General features: G+C 51.6%; 2 protein-coding genes across 2 annotated transcripts; both read left to right on the plus strand.

Annotated features, from left to right (window-relative positions):
- The first annotated feature begins 1,931 nt into the window (after nucleotides 1–1,931).
- Nucleotides 1,932–4,810, plus strand: LOC115388855 (transcriptional repressor scratch 1-like). Its single transcript, XM_030092155.1, has 2 exons — nucleotides 1,932–2,148; nucleotides 4,020–4,810. Exons 1-2 carry the CDS (start codon nucleotides 1,971–1,973, stop codon nucleotides 4,808–4,810), a joined length of 969 nt encoding a protein of 322 aa, XP_029948015.1. The 5' UTR covers nucleotides 1,932–1,970.
- A 7,302-nt stretch (nucleotides 4,811–12,112) lies between these two features.
- On the plus strand, nucleotides 12,113–13,306 carry LOC115388857 (transcription factor 15-like). Its single transcript, XM_030092157.1, has 2 exons — nucleotides 12,113–12,595; nucleotides 13,229–13,306. Exons 1-2 carry the CDS (start codon nucleotides 12,113–12,115, stop codon nucleotides 13,292–13,294), a joined length of 549 nt encoding a protein of 182 aa, XP_029948017.1. The 3' UTR covers nucleotides 13,295–13,306.
- The last annotated feature ends 6,543 nt before the right edge of the window (nucleotides 13,307–19,849 follow it).

Here is a 19,849-nt window from a genome sequence, read left to right on the forward strand (position 1 = left end):
ATACTTCAACATTTTGGCAAATTGGCCCATTTAGCACAATTCCTTAGTCATTAGAACAGCATACTTACTTTTTTTGTGAGGGCGAGCTGTTGTTTATTCAGAGGCGAGTCGGTGAAGGTTTTCGGGACGGACACAATGGAAGTGGATGGTATTTTTGTTCCCCCTCGTCAAACTCATCAAATACACAATCCAACAACCCCAAAACACTTTGGGGGACACGTTATAATCCACACATTCACTACGCTGTGGAACACCAACAAATAATATTGTAGCGTTACGACACTGAAGCAAATACTGGGAACTACTTTTTCTTTTGAAATCACTACGCCCAGACGCCATGTTTAGTAAGTAGTTCCGTCTTAGGAATCTTCGCATAAACAACTCAATCTGGTAATTTTGCATTAATATTCCACAGCGTAGTGAATGTGTGGATTATAACGTGTCCACCAAAGTGTTTTGGGGTTGTTGGATTGTGTATTTGATGAGTTTGACGAGGGGGAACAAAAATACCATCCACTTCCATTGTGTCCGTCCTGAAAACCTTCCCCGACTCACCTCTGGATAAACAACAGCTCGCCCTCACAAAAAAAGTAAATGTGCTGTTCCAAATGACTAAGGAATTGTGCTAAATGGGCCAATTTGCCAAAATGTTGAAGTATCGCTTTAAAGGTTCTGTGCAGTAAGGCTAATGTTTGAACTTTGGGCAAAATAGAAAAGATTCTGTGAGAAAGATCTCTCCTACTCATTGATCATCAAATCAATAAACACAACGAGAAGAAAAAAAAATCATAATTTTATCTCCACAACACCGCATCTTGCAGGATAAGCTCATAATCAGCTGCCTGTGGTGATGAAGATGACAAGGATGATGATGATGATGATGATGATGTGAATGCTGAGGATGATGTGAGGATGGAGGATGAACATGATGATGATGATGTTAATGATGATGATGAGGAGGATGAGGAAGATGAGGATGATATGATGTTGATGATCTTGATGATGATGATGCCGATGAGAATGATGATGATGAAGATGAGGAGGAGGAGGAGGATGATGAGAATGATATGAGGATGGAGCACAATGATGATGATGAGAATGATGATGATGATAATGACAATGATGATGAAGATGATAAGATGTTGATGATCGCGATGATGATTATGCTGATGCTGATGAGAATGATGATGATGGTGATGATGATGATGATGATGATGATGATGAGGAGGAGGAGGAGGAGGAAGACAATGAGGATGATGATGACTATGATGAGGATGAGGAAGATGAGGATGATGACGATGTTTGTGATGATGAGGAGGAGGAGGAGAAGGAGGAGCAGGATGATGATGAGATGCTGGATTGTGTGTTTGGGGCAGCGTGGATGGTGTTAGTTACTTCATTGAAAGACAATGGAGGACAAGATGTTGTGTGTGGTGTCACCCACGTGCTTCTGCAGCACTATTGTCTGGGAGAGGGGAGACGGGGCTGAAGGGAGGAGGAGGGAGGAGAGCAGGGGGAGGAGGAAGTGTGTGTGTGTGTGTGTGTGTGTGTGTGTGTGTGTGTGTGTGTGGAGAAGCACAGACGGTTTGTGGTAATTTGATGTGTGTCCCTGGGGATGTTTGATGGATTAATGCTAAGCAGCTCCCTCTTCCACAGCACCACCTGATCTTTGGGGCTCGTGCCCCACATATAAAAGGCTGCAGTAGTGCTGAGCTCAGCTCGTCTCTCTCTCTCTCTCTCTCTCGCTCCCTCTCTCTCTCTCTTATTCCTTCTCTCTTGGCTGCCTCTCTGTTTCGCCGTCAGTCTGCTGAGGAACTATTTACAGGACACACTTCCCTCCAGCTCGTTTTGCTTCCATGCTCTTTGGGCGGCCCGTTTCAGCAGAGGCCGGCTGGAAGCTGCCTGCTCCTCTGATTCGGTCCCATTTTTCTATGAGGCTTTAGCATCACTTTCTCCGTCAGGTGGGGAAAATGCCACGCTCGTTTTTGGTGAAGCAGCCGAAGGTTCACGATTTCTCATCTTCCAGCTACTACCATCATCATCATCTTCATCAGCAGCAGCAGCAGCAGCACTGGGACGAGCCTTACTCTGTGACACATGCCATCACTGAGTCAGCTACCAACTTGGCCGTGCATCTGAGTGAAAATGGTGAGTGGAGGTGATGGAGGGCTTTGTGTTGATGTCTCTGTGTGTATTCCCCGCCGCCTGAACTCCGTAACACCCTGTAACAACGGGCAGACTTTGATGGGTTGTGCAGGAGGGGTTCTGTTGTTGTTTTTGCTACCTAATCGCTTTTGGAACACCCGCCCCCCAACACACACACACACACACACACACACACACACACACACACACACACACACACACACGCTGTCAGGACTTTTGTTTTCTAACTCTGCAGATGCAGAGCAGTATTCAGGTCACAGCGGCTCAATCAGCTTACTCCTCAGACCAGATCACAGAGTGGCTGCAGCTCTAATGCTCTGCTGTACATGAGAGAGGAGACGTGCATGTGGGGAGAGGCAGGCTGCAAACCTGAGGCCAGCATCAAGCGTCCGGCTACAAACAGGAGGGGGAAACTCAGAGAAAGCAGATATCCACACGGGACGGTTTTGTCCTTAGATGGTGTCTTTGCCCTTGAGTCTCCCCTCTTCTCATCCCAGCTCCCCACACCTCCACCCCCTCCATTCATCTCTCCATCTGATCCTGCAGGATGTCAGATAGCCACAGGGAGTAGGATTGCAGCAACACAATCCATATGTGGAGCAGAGAGAGGTTATAGACCCGGGTTTTCAGGGGATGGGTATTGACTGGGAAAGAGAGAGTGCTGCAGGTAATTCAATAAAGTGCAACATGAGCAGGACACTGGGAGACAGTGGGTTTCACCCAGTGGACTCCTGTCCGGCCTGGGTGTGAGGACAGCCCTGCAGGAGACAGAGTGTCTGCTGGGCTCCGACAAAGATCCAGAGAAATGTATGCTGCGAGCAGACACGCTGCTCCCAGCAGCATCAGCCTGTGTTTGAGTTCAATCATTTGTCCTCCAGATTTAGGATGCCAGCTGTCTGCCTTCCTTTGTGTGTGTGTGTGTGTGTGTGTGTGTGTGTGTGTGTGTGTGTGTGTGTGTGAGAGACAGGTGGGGGTGGGGGTGGTTGCAACTTACCATTGCCTGCTGTCAAGATCAGACCCCCCCCAACCCAAATCACTACAACCAATACTGACACACACACACACACACACACACACACTCACTCACTCACGCACACACACCCTCGGCGGCCCGCCCTCTCCCTCTTTGCCAAATCGCAGAACCCCCAGCTGTCACTCAATCTCCCCATTACCATACTCATGAACACTCTCCAGAACGGCACAGATGGGGAATGATCTGATTAAAATGATTTAGTGATTGAGGGGATTTCACTGCTCAGAGCCCCCCCCAGCCCCCCCACACACCCCCCAGCCCGCCCTGAGCCGGGGGGGCCGCCGCCAGCCCGGCCGTGGACAGGTGGATGGATGGCTGGAGGTGGCACTACAGCCGTGCGGCGTCAGCACATTGCGCCGGACTGGGATTGGGCCTGGCACTTGTTGGAGCGGCGGAGCTATCGATCGGGCTGAACGGTGCACCAAACACTCATTAATATTTCATTCCTCGGGCTTGCTGGACCTTGCACTTACAAGCTAGCTTCCTGTACGGGCTTCTCATTGATCGCGCTGTCGGACTTTACGTCCATCCGGCCGCTCTGGCTGTGGAACGTCTCTTCTCGGTGAGGGGAGTTCCTGGGAGGTTATTGAAGCAGGTCAGCACTGGCAGTGTGTGACTGCTGTCTGTTTTCACGCCGCTGCACACACAACCTGCACACTTCTCCAGACTCAACTTTCAGAGACTTCACATCTACACACCGTCACAGTTTCAGAAACAGTCCCCATGCTTTCCCTCCGTGCGACAGCGGTGCTCGCTACAGTGCTGAACAGCAGAGGATGCGTTTACCTCTCTCTCCTAATGGTGTGTGTTTCTCCGTCAGGCTACATCCATGACTACATCATCCCCTCAATGCTACCGGGCGCCAAAGAGCCGGGTCACGGTCGCGCCGGGCTCCCCTCCAGGCCCCTGTACTCCTCTGGAGCCAGCAGCGGCGAGGAGTTTTCCGACCAGGACACGGAGCGTCCGGACAGCCCCGCCTCCAGCGCCACGCTGGAGTCGGACGGCAGCGGCCCCGAGTCGGAGGCCTCCGCCGTCGGCGCCTTCCTGGCCTCGGACGGCCGCGCCCGTCGCCGGCCCGGCCAGCGCCGCCCCCGCAAGGCGGGCAGCCGGTCGGACGACAGCGAGGGCCGCGGCTCGGCCGACGGCAGCCCGGCCAAATCCAAGGGACGCCACGTGTGCGGCGAGTGCGGCAAGTCCTACGCCACGTCGTCCAACCTGAGCAGGCACAAGCAGACGCACCGCAGCCTGGACAGCCAGCAGGCCCGCCGCTGCCCCACCTGCCACAAGGCGTACGTGTCCATGCCGGCGCTCGCCATGCACATGCTGACCCACGACCTCAAGCACGAGTGCGGCGTGTGCGGCAAGGCGTTCAGCCGGCCGTGGCTGCTGCAGGGCCACATGAGGTCCCACACCGGCGAGAAGCCGTTCGCCTGCGCGCACTGCGGCAAGGCCTTCGCCGACCGCTCCAACCTGCGCGCGCACATGCAGACGCACTCCGCCTTCAAGCACTACTCCTGCCAGCGCTGCCAGAAGAGCTTCGCGCTCAAGTCCTACCTGAACAAGCACTACGAGTCGGCGTGCTTCAAGGGGCCGGCGGCGGAGGAGGACTAGCGCCCCCCCGGCCCCGCTCAGGATCGCCACCGCATGCGCCACAACCGTCGATCCACACGAGCCACGAGCCGCTCTGCAGGAATCTGTCAGTCGTCCAAATCGGAACTCTTTTGTATTCTTTTTTACCGATTGAATTGCAATAATCTGCACCTCAGTATTCTTTTATACCCCGCCGGTGGTTAATTTATCAGTGTATTCCTGTATTTAATAATTTATGAACTATTTATTTGCCAACTTTGAAGATTATTTATTTATTATTGGTTAAAATATCTGTGAACTACAAGAAGCCATGAATTGAGTTTGTTGAGGACAGAAAATGACCCAGTCTGATTACTTTGGTGATGATGATGATGATGATGATGATGATGATAAAATAAAGGAAGAGATGATGAAGAACTGGTTGGTTTGTGGTTTGAGCAGATGTTCAGTCACCACTGAGCCAAATGAAATCCTCAACACAGGACCAACAGCTCAGCAGGTCAAGGTATTTTTCAGCTGTTTCTCCAAACTCAGAATTTCCAGAATTAAGATGTTTTAGCAGCTTTTGTAGTTTCAGCCACTTTCAGCATTTCTGCTGTCACTTCATGCTTTTAGCTGTTTTTAGGTGTCAGCTGCTCATAAACGCCATTTTCTGGATTCTGCAGACTTGTATCGATCCACGTCAGTGATCAAGAACTAAATGAGTCTGTTCATGGAGCGGGTGTTTGTTTTGGGAGGTCAGGGTGGGCTTTCATTCGGAAACAGGAGCAGATTTTAGTGGAAATTTTGAACCATTTGATCTGTTTTATAGTGAACCTGCACCATGTCCCCTCACCACTGATTGGACGGAGCTAACATGGCGTCCGCCACAGCGCTCTGAAGCTTCAGCAGGTCGTATCCATGCTGAACCCTGTAAACCAGATGTAATGTGATTGGTCCAGCCCGTCACATGACCGCGTCACGTGGACAGAGGAGGAGCTGTGATTGGCTGATTGATGCTAAACTTTAACTCCTAAAATCAAATCACCAGATGATTGATGTGAAAATCAGAGTCTGGTCAAGAAGAAACTAGTGACAGAGACCAGAACCGGTTCTGGAACCAGGATTTAATATGTTGATTTACACTCTGAAATTCACTGTTTTTGAATGAGTTCTGATGGGTTCCAATGGGTTCCAATGGGTTCAGGCTCTTTTTGAAACCAACATTATCGCCCCCTGCTGGAACTTCCTCAGAATTGCAGCTTTTCTGCACCTCAGTATGGGCTCTATGCACAACTTCACCACTTCCTGAACTTCAGGAGGCTCCTTGTTTCCTGTCTTTCATGACAGGACGAGCTGATTAATCCAGGTGTCCTGACCTCTGTAACCACAACAGTAATGGTCAGACACACCTGCAGCTCGTCCTATCATGAAAGACAGGAAACAAGGAGCCTCCTGACGTTCAGGAAGTGGTTGAGTTGTGCATCGAGCCCATTGGTTAATTTTTCAGGACTGGAGGTCGGCGCCTGGTTCACTGTGAGAGGAGATGTAGAAGAGGAAGGATGTGGCTGGAAAATCATTCTGATTCTCTACAGCCCAGCAGGGGGAGCAGCGGGGCAGACAGTCAGGAGTGTGTCCAGCCACCAGGAGAGGAGTGTGTCAGTGAAAACACTGAGAGTGCAGGGAGTGTCAGCAGGGCGCGCAACAAAGACCTGGTCCCTGTGCAGGAGCGGCCGCGGCCCTCCACCACAGGAAGTCCTCCGGGTCAGGTGTCATGAGAACCGCACTGCTGGAGCAGACAGACCAGGCCGAGCCCCCCCGAGCCCCCCCCGAGCCGCAGAGCCCCCCTGGCCTCCAGCCTCCAGACCCTCGGGGGGACGGAAGTATGTCTCTGAATGGACAGCTATTCTCAGACAGTCAGCACCATTCAGAACATGCACTCACGTATTCATGGATGCATGTACACACACAGCACACACACTGCACACACACTGCACACACACAGCACACACACTGCACACACACTGCACACACACTGCACACACACTGCACACTGTGTGAGGAGGAAACTCCGTGAACCGATATGATGGACAGGGACGTACTTCAGAACATGGGTCTGTACAGATGTCTCAGTGGAGCTGGAGGTCCGAGGAGGCGGAGTCACACTTCACTGTCTGACGGACAGCAGAGCATTCAGCACTGAAGTCTTCCTCTGTGTTTGGGTTCATCCTTTCTTTCTGAGGTTCTTCCTTCCAGTAGTTTCTCGCCTGTTTCCAGGATCCCTCAGCTGCTTCCTCCCCACAACAGCCAGAGAACAACAGCTCTGCTCCAGCTCCACAAACCGCACTATCTCTGGGCTGAGCGGGTTTTTCTCACACTGTGCCCGTCTACAGCAGTCAACTTAGGGAATCCTGATGACAGGAGAGGAAGAAGCTGCAGGCTGCATCCTGGAGGAAGACCTCCAGTCTGTGGTCTGAGCTCAAGCTGCTGGAAGCAGCTGAAACAGGGTCTTGTGGGCAGCCGGGCTCCCTGAAGCTGCAGAAGCTGCTTCTGCAAACACACCACTCACTGATAAAGCCTCTCATCTCATCCAGCAGAACGTCTCTGGGAAGAGGTGTGAGCTGAGTCTGTCTCCACTGGCCTGACGCAGGACCTGCTCAGGATACGTGTCACTCTGTACGTTGGTAAAATAGAGTCAGAGGTTCAAAGTGAAATCCGACATGGTCCCCATGGTGGGGGGGGGGGGCGTCTATAAAAGTGTCTTTTCTTGTTTGGAGTCTGGGAGCAGAGCTCTGAAGATGTTGAGTTTTATGATGGAGGATGAGGCCATTTGTTGAACTCTCTCTGACTCCCTGCACCACCTGCCCAGCTCCGTCAGCCTGTCAGAGGACTGAAAGACGATCGGGACGGAAAACCGGGTGGGGGGGGGGGGTGCTCACTATTCACACACAGAAGTCATCGACGTCCTGACAAACTCTCCAGCAGAGCCCAGCGAGGCTGCCCGGGCTCTGCCGGAGTCTGGGAGACAGCATGGACACACACAAACACACACACACACACACACACACACACACACACACACGCACGCACGCACACACACACACACACACACACACACACACACACACACACACGCACACACACACACACTCCTCTCAGAGCAAAACCCGGAGGCTGTTCAGCACTGTGAGGCCAACCCCACCAATAATCCACCCAACAACCGAACGCCAACCTCCAGGTCGACATGGAGCTCAGAGACCGTCCAGGCCATGATGAAGCTTCAGTATGGGCGTCCTGCTCGTCTGTCCTGCTCAGCAGGAAGACGATGGACTGAAGATACTTCTCCTAATCCCGTCTCTTCTCCTCATGTTGACTTTTCATCCCGCTGCAGCTGTTTCCGATGAGTCAAGCCTCCCAGCGGATCGTCTCAGAGGAGACGGCGATGCCGACAGCCTCATGGTGTCCCCGGTCCAGCATGTCACCAGAGGACACAACACGTGTCTGTCTCCCAGAACCCAGGCGCCTGTCCTGAGTTCAGCTGGACGTCAGCACTGCAACGGCAGCGCTCTTCACCTTCAGCTGGTTGATGCTGAAGCAGGTCACGATCGCCTTCCATTCAGAGGGAACAAGCCTCCCCGGGGACGGCGGACGGCGGACGGCGGACGGCGGACGGTGGACGGCCACCTCCTCCTCCCCACAGCTTCAGCCTTGAAGCAGATCTGACTCTGTGGATCGTTCAGCGTCAGGTTGTGGAGCTGACTGACTGGATTTCTGACTTTCACCTCCAGCTACGTTGGGCTGATGTGGATAAAAAACAACAATTCATTATGACTTAAAATCCTGTTTTTCAGGCAGATGTTGAGGATATTTCTCCCTCTGGTGAGCAGGGTGCTTCCTCCAGCAGCTCTTGGGCTCCACCGGTTTGGACCTGGGCTGGCCCGGCTGTGGAGCTGGAGTCTGGGTAACACCGCCTGCAGTCGGTAAACTACCTGTAAAATTAAAATGAGACCTCCAGAGCCGCTGGAGGAGGAGCAGCCGCCACACCCCATCAGGCCTCAGGGCAGTGCTCCCAGCTGCTGCTGAGGTGAAGGGTTCGGGGGGCGGGGCACCGGTGGAGGCTCAGGTCGCTGTGGCTGATCCGTCCTGCTTTAATGGCCCGTCGCAGGAGGGCAGGGGTCGCCGGTGCCCGGGTTTGATGCCTGTTTGTGAAAACACAGGGGCTTTGATGACCCTCTCTCTTCTTTCCGGTGGTCGACCCCTCCTTTCCCCCCCCCCCCCCCCCCCCCCCAGCACTGGTCAATCTGGAAGCCATTTGCTGGTCCTGCAGAGGGAAGAGTTCTGGCTTCGTCACCTTCAGCATCTGCTGAGTGTTTATTTACCCACAGCACTTAACCCAGTACACACACACACACACACACACACACACACACACACACACACACACACACACACACACACAGTTCAGTCTGGTTTTATATCGTGTTTTCCTGGGTTAGACGTCATCCTCTTATTTCTGCATAGCTAATAACATCCTGGTGTGTTACGGTGGAAAGCACAGGGCAGTAAATCTGTGTGTGTGTGTGTGTGTGTGTGTGTGTGTGTGTGTGTGTGTGTATAGAGGTATTAGAGTGACACAGCTCAATAATATGAGGCGTGAAGCAGATACAGGAGAAGCTCCAGGAAGAAGCAGTGAGGAGTGAAATGCTTCCCTGAGGGGACGGTTTGGGGCCATGCAGCCAGTCATGGAGCATTTCCACACTCAGCATCTGTGACGGTCTGTGCGTGTGTGTGTGTGTGTGTGTGTGTGTGTGTGTGTGTGTGTGTGTGTGTGGAGGGGGGGTCTGCACATGTCTCACTGGCATATCCGTTTGGTGAACATCACTTTCAGAGCAGCTGAAACTTCCTCAACCTCCTGGTTTGGGCTCATTTTCTCACTGCCTCATCCGACACACACTGATCTGCAGCCTGGAGACGTCTCCAGTGCAGAGCGTTATTTGACCTGTGGAAACACGGCTCCATGTGACAGTAGCCCCAGTCCTGAGCCCGCAAGGCAGCCCCAAACCATGATGCTCCCTCCACCATACATCTCCCTGAGTGTAGATCAGCCTGGTGGTCCACATGTGGAAAATCCTGCCAGTGTTCTGAGTGCTTCAGCCAAAAAAGCTTTACGTCCAGCTAACTCATTCACCATTTAGCCGTCTAACCAGGAGGGCGTTTTTCAGGTGGGCTGAATACAGTATGTTATTCTGCAGAGACCTCAGGACTAGCCCTGCACTGTAAAAAAAATCCCGCAGAATTTACGGTAAAATACTGGCAGCTGTGGTTGCCAGAAATTCCCCGTAAAAATTACAGTAACCATGCAGATGACTTTACGGTATAGTGACTGTAAATTTTGCAGTATAAAACTGTTATTTGTTTACAATAATCTCCTGTCAAAATTACAGTCTATCTCAGTAACAAACACAACACTTCAAAAATTAATTTAATTAGTATTTGTTCATTTCCCAAGCCACTTTGTCCTTTTCAGGGTCACAGGGGGCTCAAGCCAATCCCAGCTACTTCAGGGTCACTGGACAGTTCACCAGTTTGTCGCAGGGCTGACACACAGTCATACACATTTACTGGAGGCAATTAACCTGGCATGCATGATTTTGGACTGCGGGAGGAAGCCAGAATACCCAGAGGGAACCCACACACATAGGGAGAACATGCAAACTCCACAAAGCCCTCAAGCACCTACCAGTATTTGAACCTGGGACCTTCTGGCTGTGAGGCAAGAGCGTTGCAATCTGTTCTTGGATATGCTCATGATGAATTGTATGCGCTCAACTTGTGCTCCAAACAGTCAATCGATAACATTAAATAACAACAGCTGATATTATGTCATTGTGAAATATTGTTTTTCTTTAAATCAGCAATATATGGACCACATGTTGAACATGTTTTTTCTGTAGAAATGACAGTGTATATCAGTGGTCGTGAATGAGATTTGGCTTCGGGCCATTGTTTTTTGGGCACTTGGAACACGGGCTGGGGAGGGGGGGCGTACGCACGCGCGCGGACTGGACTGTGTGCGGGGTGCGTGTTCGGTCGCGGGCCCGGGGGGTGCGTGCATGCTTGCGTGCACCCGTTGCAATCCAGTCGTGGGCCGGATTGGGCGGTTTGGCCCGCAGGCTGCCATTTGACTGTCACTGGTGCATAACTTGCTGAATGATTAACGGTTTTTCCCTGTAAATTTAAACGTACACATCTATGGAATCCGCGATTTATCCTGAATAATACTGCAGATTATCCACTTTTGTCTTCATGATATTTCCTCATAAATTTTACAATTCTTTGAAAATATCACAGTAAAATTGTGTGTCTTTTATATATTGGAAAATTACAGTTATGCATTGTATCTTGATTTACAGAAATTCAGTGTATTTACTACGGTGATACACAATTCTGGAATTGACGGTGCTTTGCTGTTGCTATTTGACAGTTTTTTACTGTATTTTTTACAAACTTTTTTTACAGTGTGTGAGGTTAGACTGGAGAGGTGGGCTTTGTCACTGCTTGTCCTTCAGCTTTAGATCAGAATACATGTTGTGACAAATTATGTAGAAAAACTGAACCTGTCCCTCTCTCTCTCTCTCTCTCTCTCTCTCTCACACACACACACACACACACACACACACACACACACACACACTCACCAATTATCTGCAGATCGGCTGTGGCAGTAAACCAGAGTCTTCACACAGAAAGGTCTGACCTCCACCTCCTCACACCGAGGCGAGTCTGGAACACCGACACTGACATATAGGATTTATTAACTCTGTGTGTGTGTGTGTGTGTGTGTGTGTGTGTGTGTGTGTGTGTGTGTGTGTGTGTGTGTGTGTGTGTGTGTGTGTGTGTGTGTGTTGACTAAAACATTGTAGATGATGGATGGAGGTTGTTTCTGGTGGACCCGGTCTCTAACCCATAACCCTGTCTGTGAGCTGCTCGTGCTCGCCTCTGCACCGAGGTCTGTGTGACCCTCAAGTCCTCCATGTGTGAAAAGAACAGACGTTTTTTTTTTTTTTTTTTTTTTTTTTTTTTTACTTCATTTGTTTTTCAGACTTTTTTTTTCAGTTTTTCAGTTTGTTTTTCAGTTTTCATGTACAGCGTGTTTGAGAGCTCTGCCCGGCCGGCCGGGTGCCCCTGCAGAGCAGTCACTCCCCCCTCCCTATAAGAGGAAGACTGATATCACACTGGACCAGCAGTCAAGCAGCGGGAGCGGAGAGGGACCGGCGCGCACACACCAACACTTTTACGCACGGCTCTGGCTCTCCCTGTGCGTAAAGGCTGTCTCCTCCCGCCATGGCCTTCGCCATGCTCCGGCCGGTGTCCACGCGCCTCTTCTCCTACCCCGGGGACCTGACCGCGGTGTCGGACGACGAGGAGGGGAACCGCAGCGAGAGCGACGGCAGCACGGATCAGGGCTACGACTGCTGCGGACCCCCCGCGGGGAGCTGCAGGCGCGGGCCCGGGGGCGTGGTGGTCCGGCAGCGGAACGCCGCGAACGCCCGGGAGAGACACCGGACCCAGAACGTGAACACGGCCTTCACGGCTCTGCGGACGCTCATCCCCACCGAGCCGGTGGACAGGAAGCTCTCCAAGATCGAGACGCTGCGCCTGGCGTCCAGCTACATCGCGCACCTGGCCAACGTGCTGGTGGTCGGGGACGGACGGGAGGACGGCCAGCCGTGTCTGAGCGCGGTCTACAAGGAGGTGGCGGCGGCCGGAGGCGGCAAACAGCCCCGGAGCATCTGCACATTCTGCCTGAGCAACCAGCGCAGAGCGGTAAGACCCTGACACGCAGCGGGACGCGCACCCCGGTCTGGATCACGCCTGCAGGCTCAGGGAAGACGGGGGGATGGATGCGGCGTTAGAGCTGATGTTTCACCCGGGTTCACGCTCAGATGAGGGTCAGGATTCAGAGACCGAGGTGTGCACGCGGGCTGGTGTGAGCCGGAAGTTAAACTTCTCAGATCAGTGAAATGACGCGTCTGTGAATATTCAGATGATTTCAGACCCGAAGAAAAGATGCAGGTTTTCATCCGTTTTAATGCTGAATGACAGAAACACTGGAGTCAGACCCCTTTATCCATCATCCCTCCAGGCTGCTGACCCCCATACACAGGGAGAAGGTGCAGACCGTCAGCAGCTTTAGCGCTGCTGCTGTGCCTCTGGAATCATCAGTGAACTTACATGATGTGAGCTGACCTGGACCTCCATCTGTTGGGACGGGGTTTATTTTTAGGAGCCGGGTCTCACTGGGTCCATGATCCTGTCCTTTAAAGGAAAGAGTCCCTTCCATTGATGGAGCGCTCTGTAACGGTTTCACCGTCCAGGCTTCCAGCAGGATTCTGACACGCTGACCTCATGAGTCCAGGTGTGGACAGGACTGACGCCCTCCTCCTCCTCTGTCCACAGGTCAAGGACCGAAGAGACTGTGTGAAGATGCATGGGAGCAGTGTGAGACAGATCAGTCGGCGGTGAGAGCCCGACAGGGAGGAGGATGGAGGTATCTTCACGTCGGAGCAGCCGTCCCTCCAGGAGTCTCAGTGGACCGCCGTCCAGAGCTGCCCTCAGCGGTTTGGAGTTCTCCTCAGTGGTCGCTTCCCTCGGAGGGGCGGAGACAATCCAACTCTCTGGAGGTCGAAGCCGACGTTCTGCCCGGCGTCCAGGAGAGCAGCCCAGCAGCTCGGTCAGCTGTCTGAACCAGGCTGCTGGCTGTGTGTGTGAAAAGGTCCTGCTCTCAGCGAGGAGGTGGTGTCAGCCAGCCGGCGCCTGCCTGGAGCTTCATCTCATGCCGTCCTGTTGGTGCTCTGTTAGCTACACATGCTAGAAGACCAGGTGGAGCTGGACCTGACCAGCGACCGCAGAGAAGACGTCCTGGTGCTCGTGTGTGTGAGATGTGACCAGAACATGTCGACCAACACAACGCTGAAGTCTGGATTTACAAACGGACTCCCACCGCACAGCGCACCGTTACAGATCTGCTGCCGTATTTCCAAAGCTCAGTCACTTAAAGTGTGTCGCCTGCCTGCTGACTTTCATCTCAAGTTTACACATTTTTTAAAATAAAGACTCAAGAATAAGCAAAGTGAGAGTAAAAGACTTTTACCGCAGTAACCAGAGAGAAGTGAAGGACTGGATTGCTGGGACCATTGTGCTGAATGGCGAACATGAGTAAACCTGATTACTGCTGTCTTCAGGACGACAACCACTGAAGAGCAGCTGCACCGGCAACGGATATGAAATAAAACACAACATGAACCTGATACTTAACACATCTGACTCTGGTACAACGGAAAAACTGATAAAACATGTCGTAGGTTGTTGACAGCTCTAAATTCTATTTCTGAAATGTTCTAAATTTACTTTGACTGTATTTTCATGTCGTTGAGCCTGTTCTGAGGCTGTGTGTGTGTGTGTGTGTGTGCGTGTGTGTGTGTGTGTGTGTGTGTGCCCTACACTGCTTTACTGACTTGTTTTGTTCCTGTGAATTAAATGTGTTTAACAGAGGCGGTGCAGTGTGTGTCTGAAGCTGCTGTTGGTTCTGATGCCTGTTGTCTCGGTGTGTTGTCTCTGGCCTGTCGGTCAGCGACTGATTTCATTCTAACAGATTATGTGATTCTGATGCAAAACTGTCCCCTGGAGAAACATTGCTCGGTTCCAGTAGAAAGTGGGAACATGCACACTCACTTTCAGCGCTGAGGAGATCACTCTGACAGAAACAGAATGAAATGCCTTCATGAACGCCGAAGGCCCAACAGGACAGTCAGAGCTCTGCTTGAAATGTCTGTGCAGCTTGGAACATCATTTTATAACAAATAAAAAAAAATCATGCAACATAAAACGGAAAGCTTTTGGTGTGTCGCTGATAGCTGAACATGCAGGAAAGCCTTGTGGAGTGTTGGGATCTACAGTGTTTCTGCAGGGATCCAGTCATCAATAGCATGGATTTGCAGTTCGCTGCAGTCGAGCTGCCCGTCCTGGTCCTGCTGCTGCCTCTGCGGGCTGGATGTGGGTTTCAGCGAGGGCCTGCGGGTTGTTGTGAAGACCGGAGCTCTTGGTGGTTTTGTGTCTGAGCTGTGGCGTCCGGGCCGCTTGGCCTGCGAGGAAGGCATGGATCAGTGTCAGCTCTGGGAAAAAGTCGAGGCAAAACAGGAAAAACACGACTGAGCGCGGCTGGACCTATTGTGGCGACTGGTGATTACTCATGGGGAACATCAGGGAGTGGAGCTCATTACTGGAGCCTCGCCAGCAGAGTCCGTCCGAAACCTCCTGCTGGAGGAGTGCAGCTTGTCTGCTGATCTTCTGCGAGCATGTCCAACACGTCCGCCGGAGCTGCGAGTCCTCGGGATCCGGGGGAGACAGAGCTGTGACGGCTGATTTGTGCCCGGCAGTAAGTCTGTGGTAGAGAGGCACATGTGGCGCTGATCAGTCACGGCTCGTATCAGCCGGCGCCCGGGCAGAACACCCGGCTGCTGGAGGGTTAACGCAGCCGATGTGCACAACACACACCCCAGCACTGCACCCCACACACCCTGCACACACTGCACACACTGCACAACCTGCACACCCCACACACCCCATACACACTGAACACACTGCACAACCTGCACACCCCGCACACCCCATACACACTGAACACCCCACACGCACTGCACACACTGCACAACCTGCACACCCCGCACACCCTACACACCCCACACACCCCATACACACTGCACACCCCACACACCCCATACACACTGCACACCCCACACACACTGCACTGTGAGCCCTCAGCAGAGAAACTCCTGGTTTCAGGTAAACTAGCACTGGGGTGCGACGCTGCATGCCACACTCATCACACACACACACACACACACACACACACACACACACACACACACACACACACACACACACACACACACACACACACACACACACACACACAGTCTCGTATTTCTATCCTTGTGGGGACCTTCCATTGACTCCCATTCATGTCTAGCCCCTAACCCTGACCCTTACCCTAACCCTAACCCACACCACAACAAAGCCTAACCCTAAAGAAATGTTTTTGCACTTTTACTTTTTTCAGTAACAACAACATGGTCAAGAAAACACTGTTTCTCCTACTTAGGACCAGAAAAAGGTCCCCACAAGGCACGTCGTTCCACGTTTTGCTATCCTTGTGGGGACATTTGGCCCCAACAAGGATAGAAATACGAGAACACACACACACACACACACACACACACACACACACACACACCAGTGAGTTTTCAGTGGTGTGTGTGTCAGTAAGACTGCTGGCAGGAACACGGGGAGAGAATGATGTTTGTGGGCTCGAGATTCTTTAATATTAACGAGAAGGTGACCGTTAGAGCTATTTACTAGTCTTTGAGTATTTTTTGAATATTTTCTAATTTATTTTTTGTTTGTGTTATTTCATATAGTGTTTATTTTTTTTTATTTTGCATGTTTGCTTTGGGTAATTGGCACATTACTTTCTGTTAGGCTTGCTTTTGTAGAGTTAATTGGTACCACCTGCACTTGGAGGTTATTTAGGGAGGTTGCAGGTAGAGGATCAGCGTGCACCTGGGTGGGGCTATGGTTTTTTACCAGCGCGAGAGAAGCAGCAGGAAGTGATCGCTCCAGTTGTTTGCTTGCCTTGGAGAATAAACCATGACAAACCTCACTGGAATTTTGTTGGACTATGCTTTCTTTCGCCTGCGTAAACCACGGCCCGGTGCATCAGTGGCAGTTTGAAGTTTGAGTTTTGGTTTTTGATTTTCGATGCATTTTAGACAAACAGCCACTACAGTGACAAAAGAAGGACAGACTGTGAATTATGCTCTGTAGGAGAAAGAAAGCTCGTACAACACCTTCTTCCCCAGAGACAGTCAGAGCGTCAGAGTGAGTGCATCCAGGTCATACCCAGCTACATGCTACATGCTACGTGCTACGTGCTACATGCTGCATGCCAAAGAGTTCCAGGGTAACGCAGCAGTGATACATGTTGAACACGAATAAGGTGTGACTGATACACTCATTCAGAGCGAGCAGTGTGAGGAAACTGGCTTCAAACCAGACCTCCTCACTGTGAGCTGGGGGTGCTAACCACTGCACCACAGTGGCTGTCCACGGTGGGAATCAAACCTGTAGAGCTGATCCACTGCTCTCCCCTCCCCCTCCCTGGGGACTTTCAATTCAAACCCCCTCCCACGCTCACCTAAGCCACGCCCCTTTAGCTGTCCATTTTAATCAAGCTTTGACTTTAGGGGCCCTCCCCTCCTCTGGAGTCTGTGCTGCAGCTCTGAGGGAACCTCTCACGGCTCCCAGGGGGCCCCGGACCACCCGCCCATGGCCCGGCAGGAAGACGTCACTGAGGAACAGGAAGTGCTGGACCCGGCCCCAGCCCGGTCCCCCCCCCGGGGGCCCTGGGCCCTGGGTCAGTGCCAGGGGACTTCAGTGGGAGCCCAGCTGGCTGAGGGAGCTCGGCGAGGCTTATTTTAATTCCTGGGTGGGAAAAACTGCGGCGAGTCGAACGCAGTGATCAGCGTCGCTGTCAGTCCTGCTGCTATTAGCTCTCTGGTCATGAGAAACCTGGCGGAGGAGTCGTGGTCCGGACCGGGCCCTGGTTCAGCCTGTCCTCAGTCCCCTCTGGTCCGGACCGGGCCCTGGTTCAGCCTGTCCTCAGTCCCCTCTGGTCCGGACCGGGCCCTGGTTCAGCCTGTCCTCAGTCCCCTCTGGTCCGGACCGGGCCCTGGTTCAGCCTGTCCTCAGTCCCCTCTGGTCCGGACCGGGCCCTGGGTCAGCCTGTCCTCAGTCCCCTCTGGTCTGGACCGGGCCCTGGGTCAGCCTGTCCTCAGTTCCCTCTGGTCCTGGTCTGATCCAGGGGTTCAGTCCTTGTTGTCTTTGCAGCTGTTTTATTTGTTTTGATTTTTCCCTTCAGTATTTAACAGGTTTTTTTGTTTGTTTTTTACTGTTTAACATGATTTCTTTTTAATGCCGCGTTTCTCTCTTTATTTACAGTATTAAGTGTTGTTTTTTTTCTTTTTCAGTATTTAGCTCTCATTCTTGCAGGAACTAACATGTTTTTTATTTAACTGAATCAGACAGAACCAGACAGAATCAGTCTTAGTTTCATGGCCACAAAAATGTCATCCTCTCTGAAAACACCAACATAGAATCAAATAGAATAGAATGGATTGAAATAGAACGGAATGATGAAACGTTTGAACTTCTTGAAATTCTTCTCCAGATTATTTATTGCTGGCAGGCTGCTAATTCAACTGAATGAGTTCCCTCAGCGTCCACAACGATGTCCAGCAGCCATTACGGATCTCTCCTTGAAGAAGGCGAGTGGAACCGACGAGGGCCGTGACCCGGGGAGGCCCTGAGCCGGCCTCCGGCCGGGTGCTGTCAGTGGGTGTGTTGATTGTGTGGACACACTCTGGAGACAGTGGGAGGAAGCGGTGGAAGGACCTGAGGCGTTTTTTCTGTCCGCCGGGGACGGGTCTGATTGCTCTCAGCTTGGCTCCAGCTCCTCGCTCGCTGGGCGGAGGTGCTGTACGCAGAGGTGAAAGGTCAGCCATTTGTGACCTGAATTCTCGCTCTGTCGACGTCTTACAGCAGCATACCGTACATGCGAGGACGGAGGGACACTCGTCCATGAAGCCCTCCTCTGTCTATTTCAGCTTCCTGCGTGTTTACATCTGAATAGTTTTTTGTTTTTTGTTTTTTTTTTTGGGGGGGGGGGGGCTAAACAATGTGGAGAACTTTCCAGGCACAATCAGGCTCCTGCGCTCTCTTTCCTGACAGATCATTAAGGTCTGCTGCTACTTCCTCTTGACCCTTGATCTTGGATCAACAGAATCACACAGAACCTGTTTGGCGCAGGTTTTACTGCCTGCAGTAAAGGCGTCCAGCGCCGTATCACGCCAACACTCCGCCACCAGGGACACGGCGCCGAGGCAGGGGAAACCATGTGTGCTGGAGGCTCCCGTGACGTGGAGAACAAAACTTTTGAACTAATTTCAACAGCCACAGCGATTGTTTGGAGGATATCCTCAATCAAGGCCCCCAGAGAGCACGGTGAATAGAAACCTCCCCGACCACTGGACTGGAACGGCCGTCTCCCTCCAAACACAACTCCTCAGCCCCGTCACACCTCACGGACCAAACGCTGCCGCCGGGTCCTACCAACCCCTCTGACCGCCGCTGTTCCCAGCTCCTGTCACACAGGGTCTGATCGCATCCCAGGCCGAGTGTGACGGCAGCTTCCCCCTCGGTAGCATTTTAATTTTAATTTTAATTCCTGCCACTCACTCAGCTGATGCTCCAGTTCAGGTTCCCAGCTGCTCCAGCTGAGAAGCACAAAGACAAACAAAGGCAAAATGCTTATCTGGCCTCCAAGGAAGGAAAATGTCCTCTCTGTCTCACCTGTCTCTCGGTCCTCCATCCTGTCCTGAGGTCCACCCTGAACAGTGCCACACACTACCCATGCCTCAGTTATCATTTGAAGATAGATCCATCTCACTAAAATAAAGGCACCACATACAACCCAAAACTCTGAAAATAATATATCTAACGATGTACAACTAAATAAAAGTAATTGAATTACATTTTAAACCACAACAGACGAGGCTTTGGACGGGAAGCGCTGCCAAACACAGTAATTAAGTAAATTTCTCTCTCATACTGAACATTATCAATCAATATTAAAGTGATGCAGGAAGGATTTTGAAACTGTTGCCGACACATTCAAGGACTTTTCTAAGAAAATGTAAAGAACTGATGGATTCTTTAAACTGATGAGCACAATAACTTCCGGAGGTATGCTCACTGGCCTATTTTACCCTGAAACTGAATAACTTTTCATGAAGACACCAAACATTGAATATTTATATTCTTTATGCTTTTGGAGACATCCTTGTAAACAAGTTTTTTTATGTCAGAATTGAAGCAAACTGTTTGCGATGGATCTCAGATCCACTCACGGAGGTCAAACCAAGAGGACGCTCCTTCAGCTGTGATCAGTTTGGTTGTCACGAG

This window comes from Salarias fasciatus, chromosome 5 (assembly GCF_902148845.1).
Source record: "Salarias fasciatus chromosome 5, fSalaFa1.1, whole genome shotgun sequence".
Classification (NCBI taxonomy): domain Eukaryota; kingdom Metazoa; phylum Chordata; class Actinopteri; order Blenniiformes; family Blenniidae; genus Salarias; species Salarias fasciatus.

What these genes read in the sequence shown, in the direction of transcription:
- LOC115388855 (XM_030092155.1), top strand. Translation starts at nt 1,971, where the DNA reads ATGCCACGCTCGTTTTTGGTGAAGCAGCCGAAGGTTCACGATTTCTCA. An exon ending in CGTGCATCTGAGTGAAAATG is followed by an intron (nt 2,149 to 4,019) that starts GTGAGTGGAGGT and finishes TTTCTCCGTCAG; the next exon opens with GCTACATCCATGACTACATC.
- LOC115388857 (XM_030092157.1), top strand. Translation starts at nt 12,113, where the DNA reads ATGGCCTTCGCCATGCTCCGGCCGGTGTCCACGCGCCTCTTCTCCTAC. An exon ending in TGAGCAACCAGCGCAGAGCG is followed by an intron (nt 12,596 to 13,228) that starts GTAAGACCCTGA and finishes CTCTGTCCACAG; the next exon opens with GTCAAGGACCGAAGAGACTG.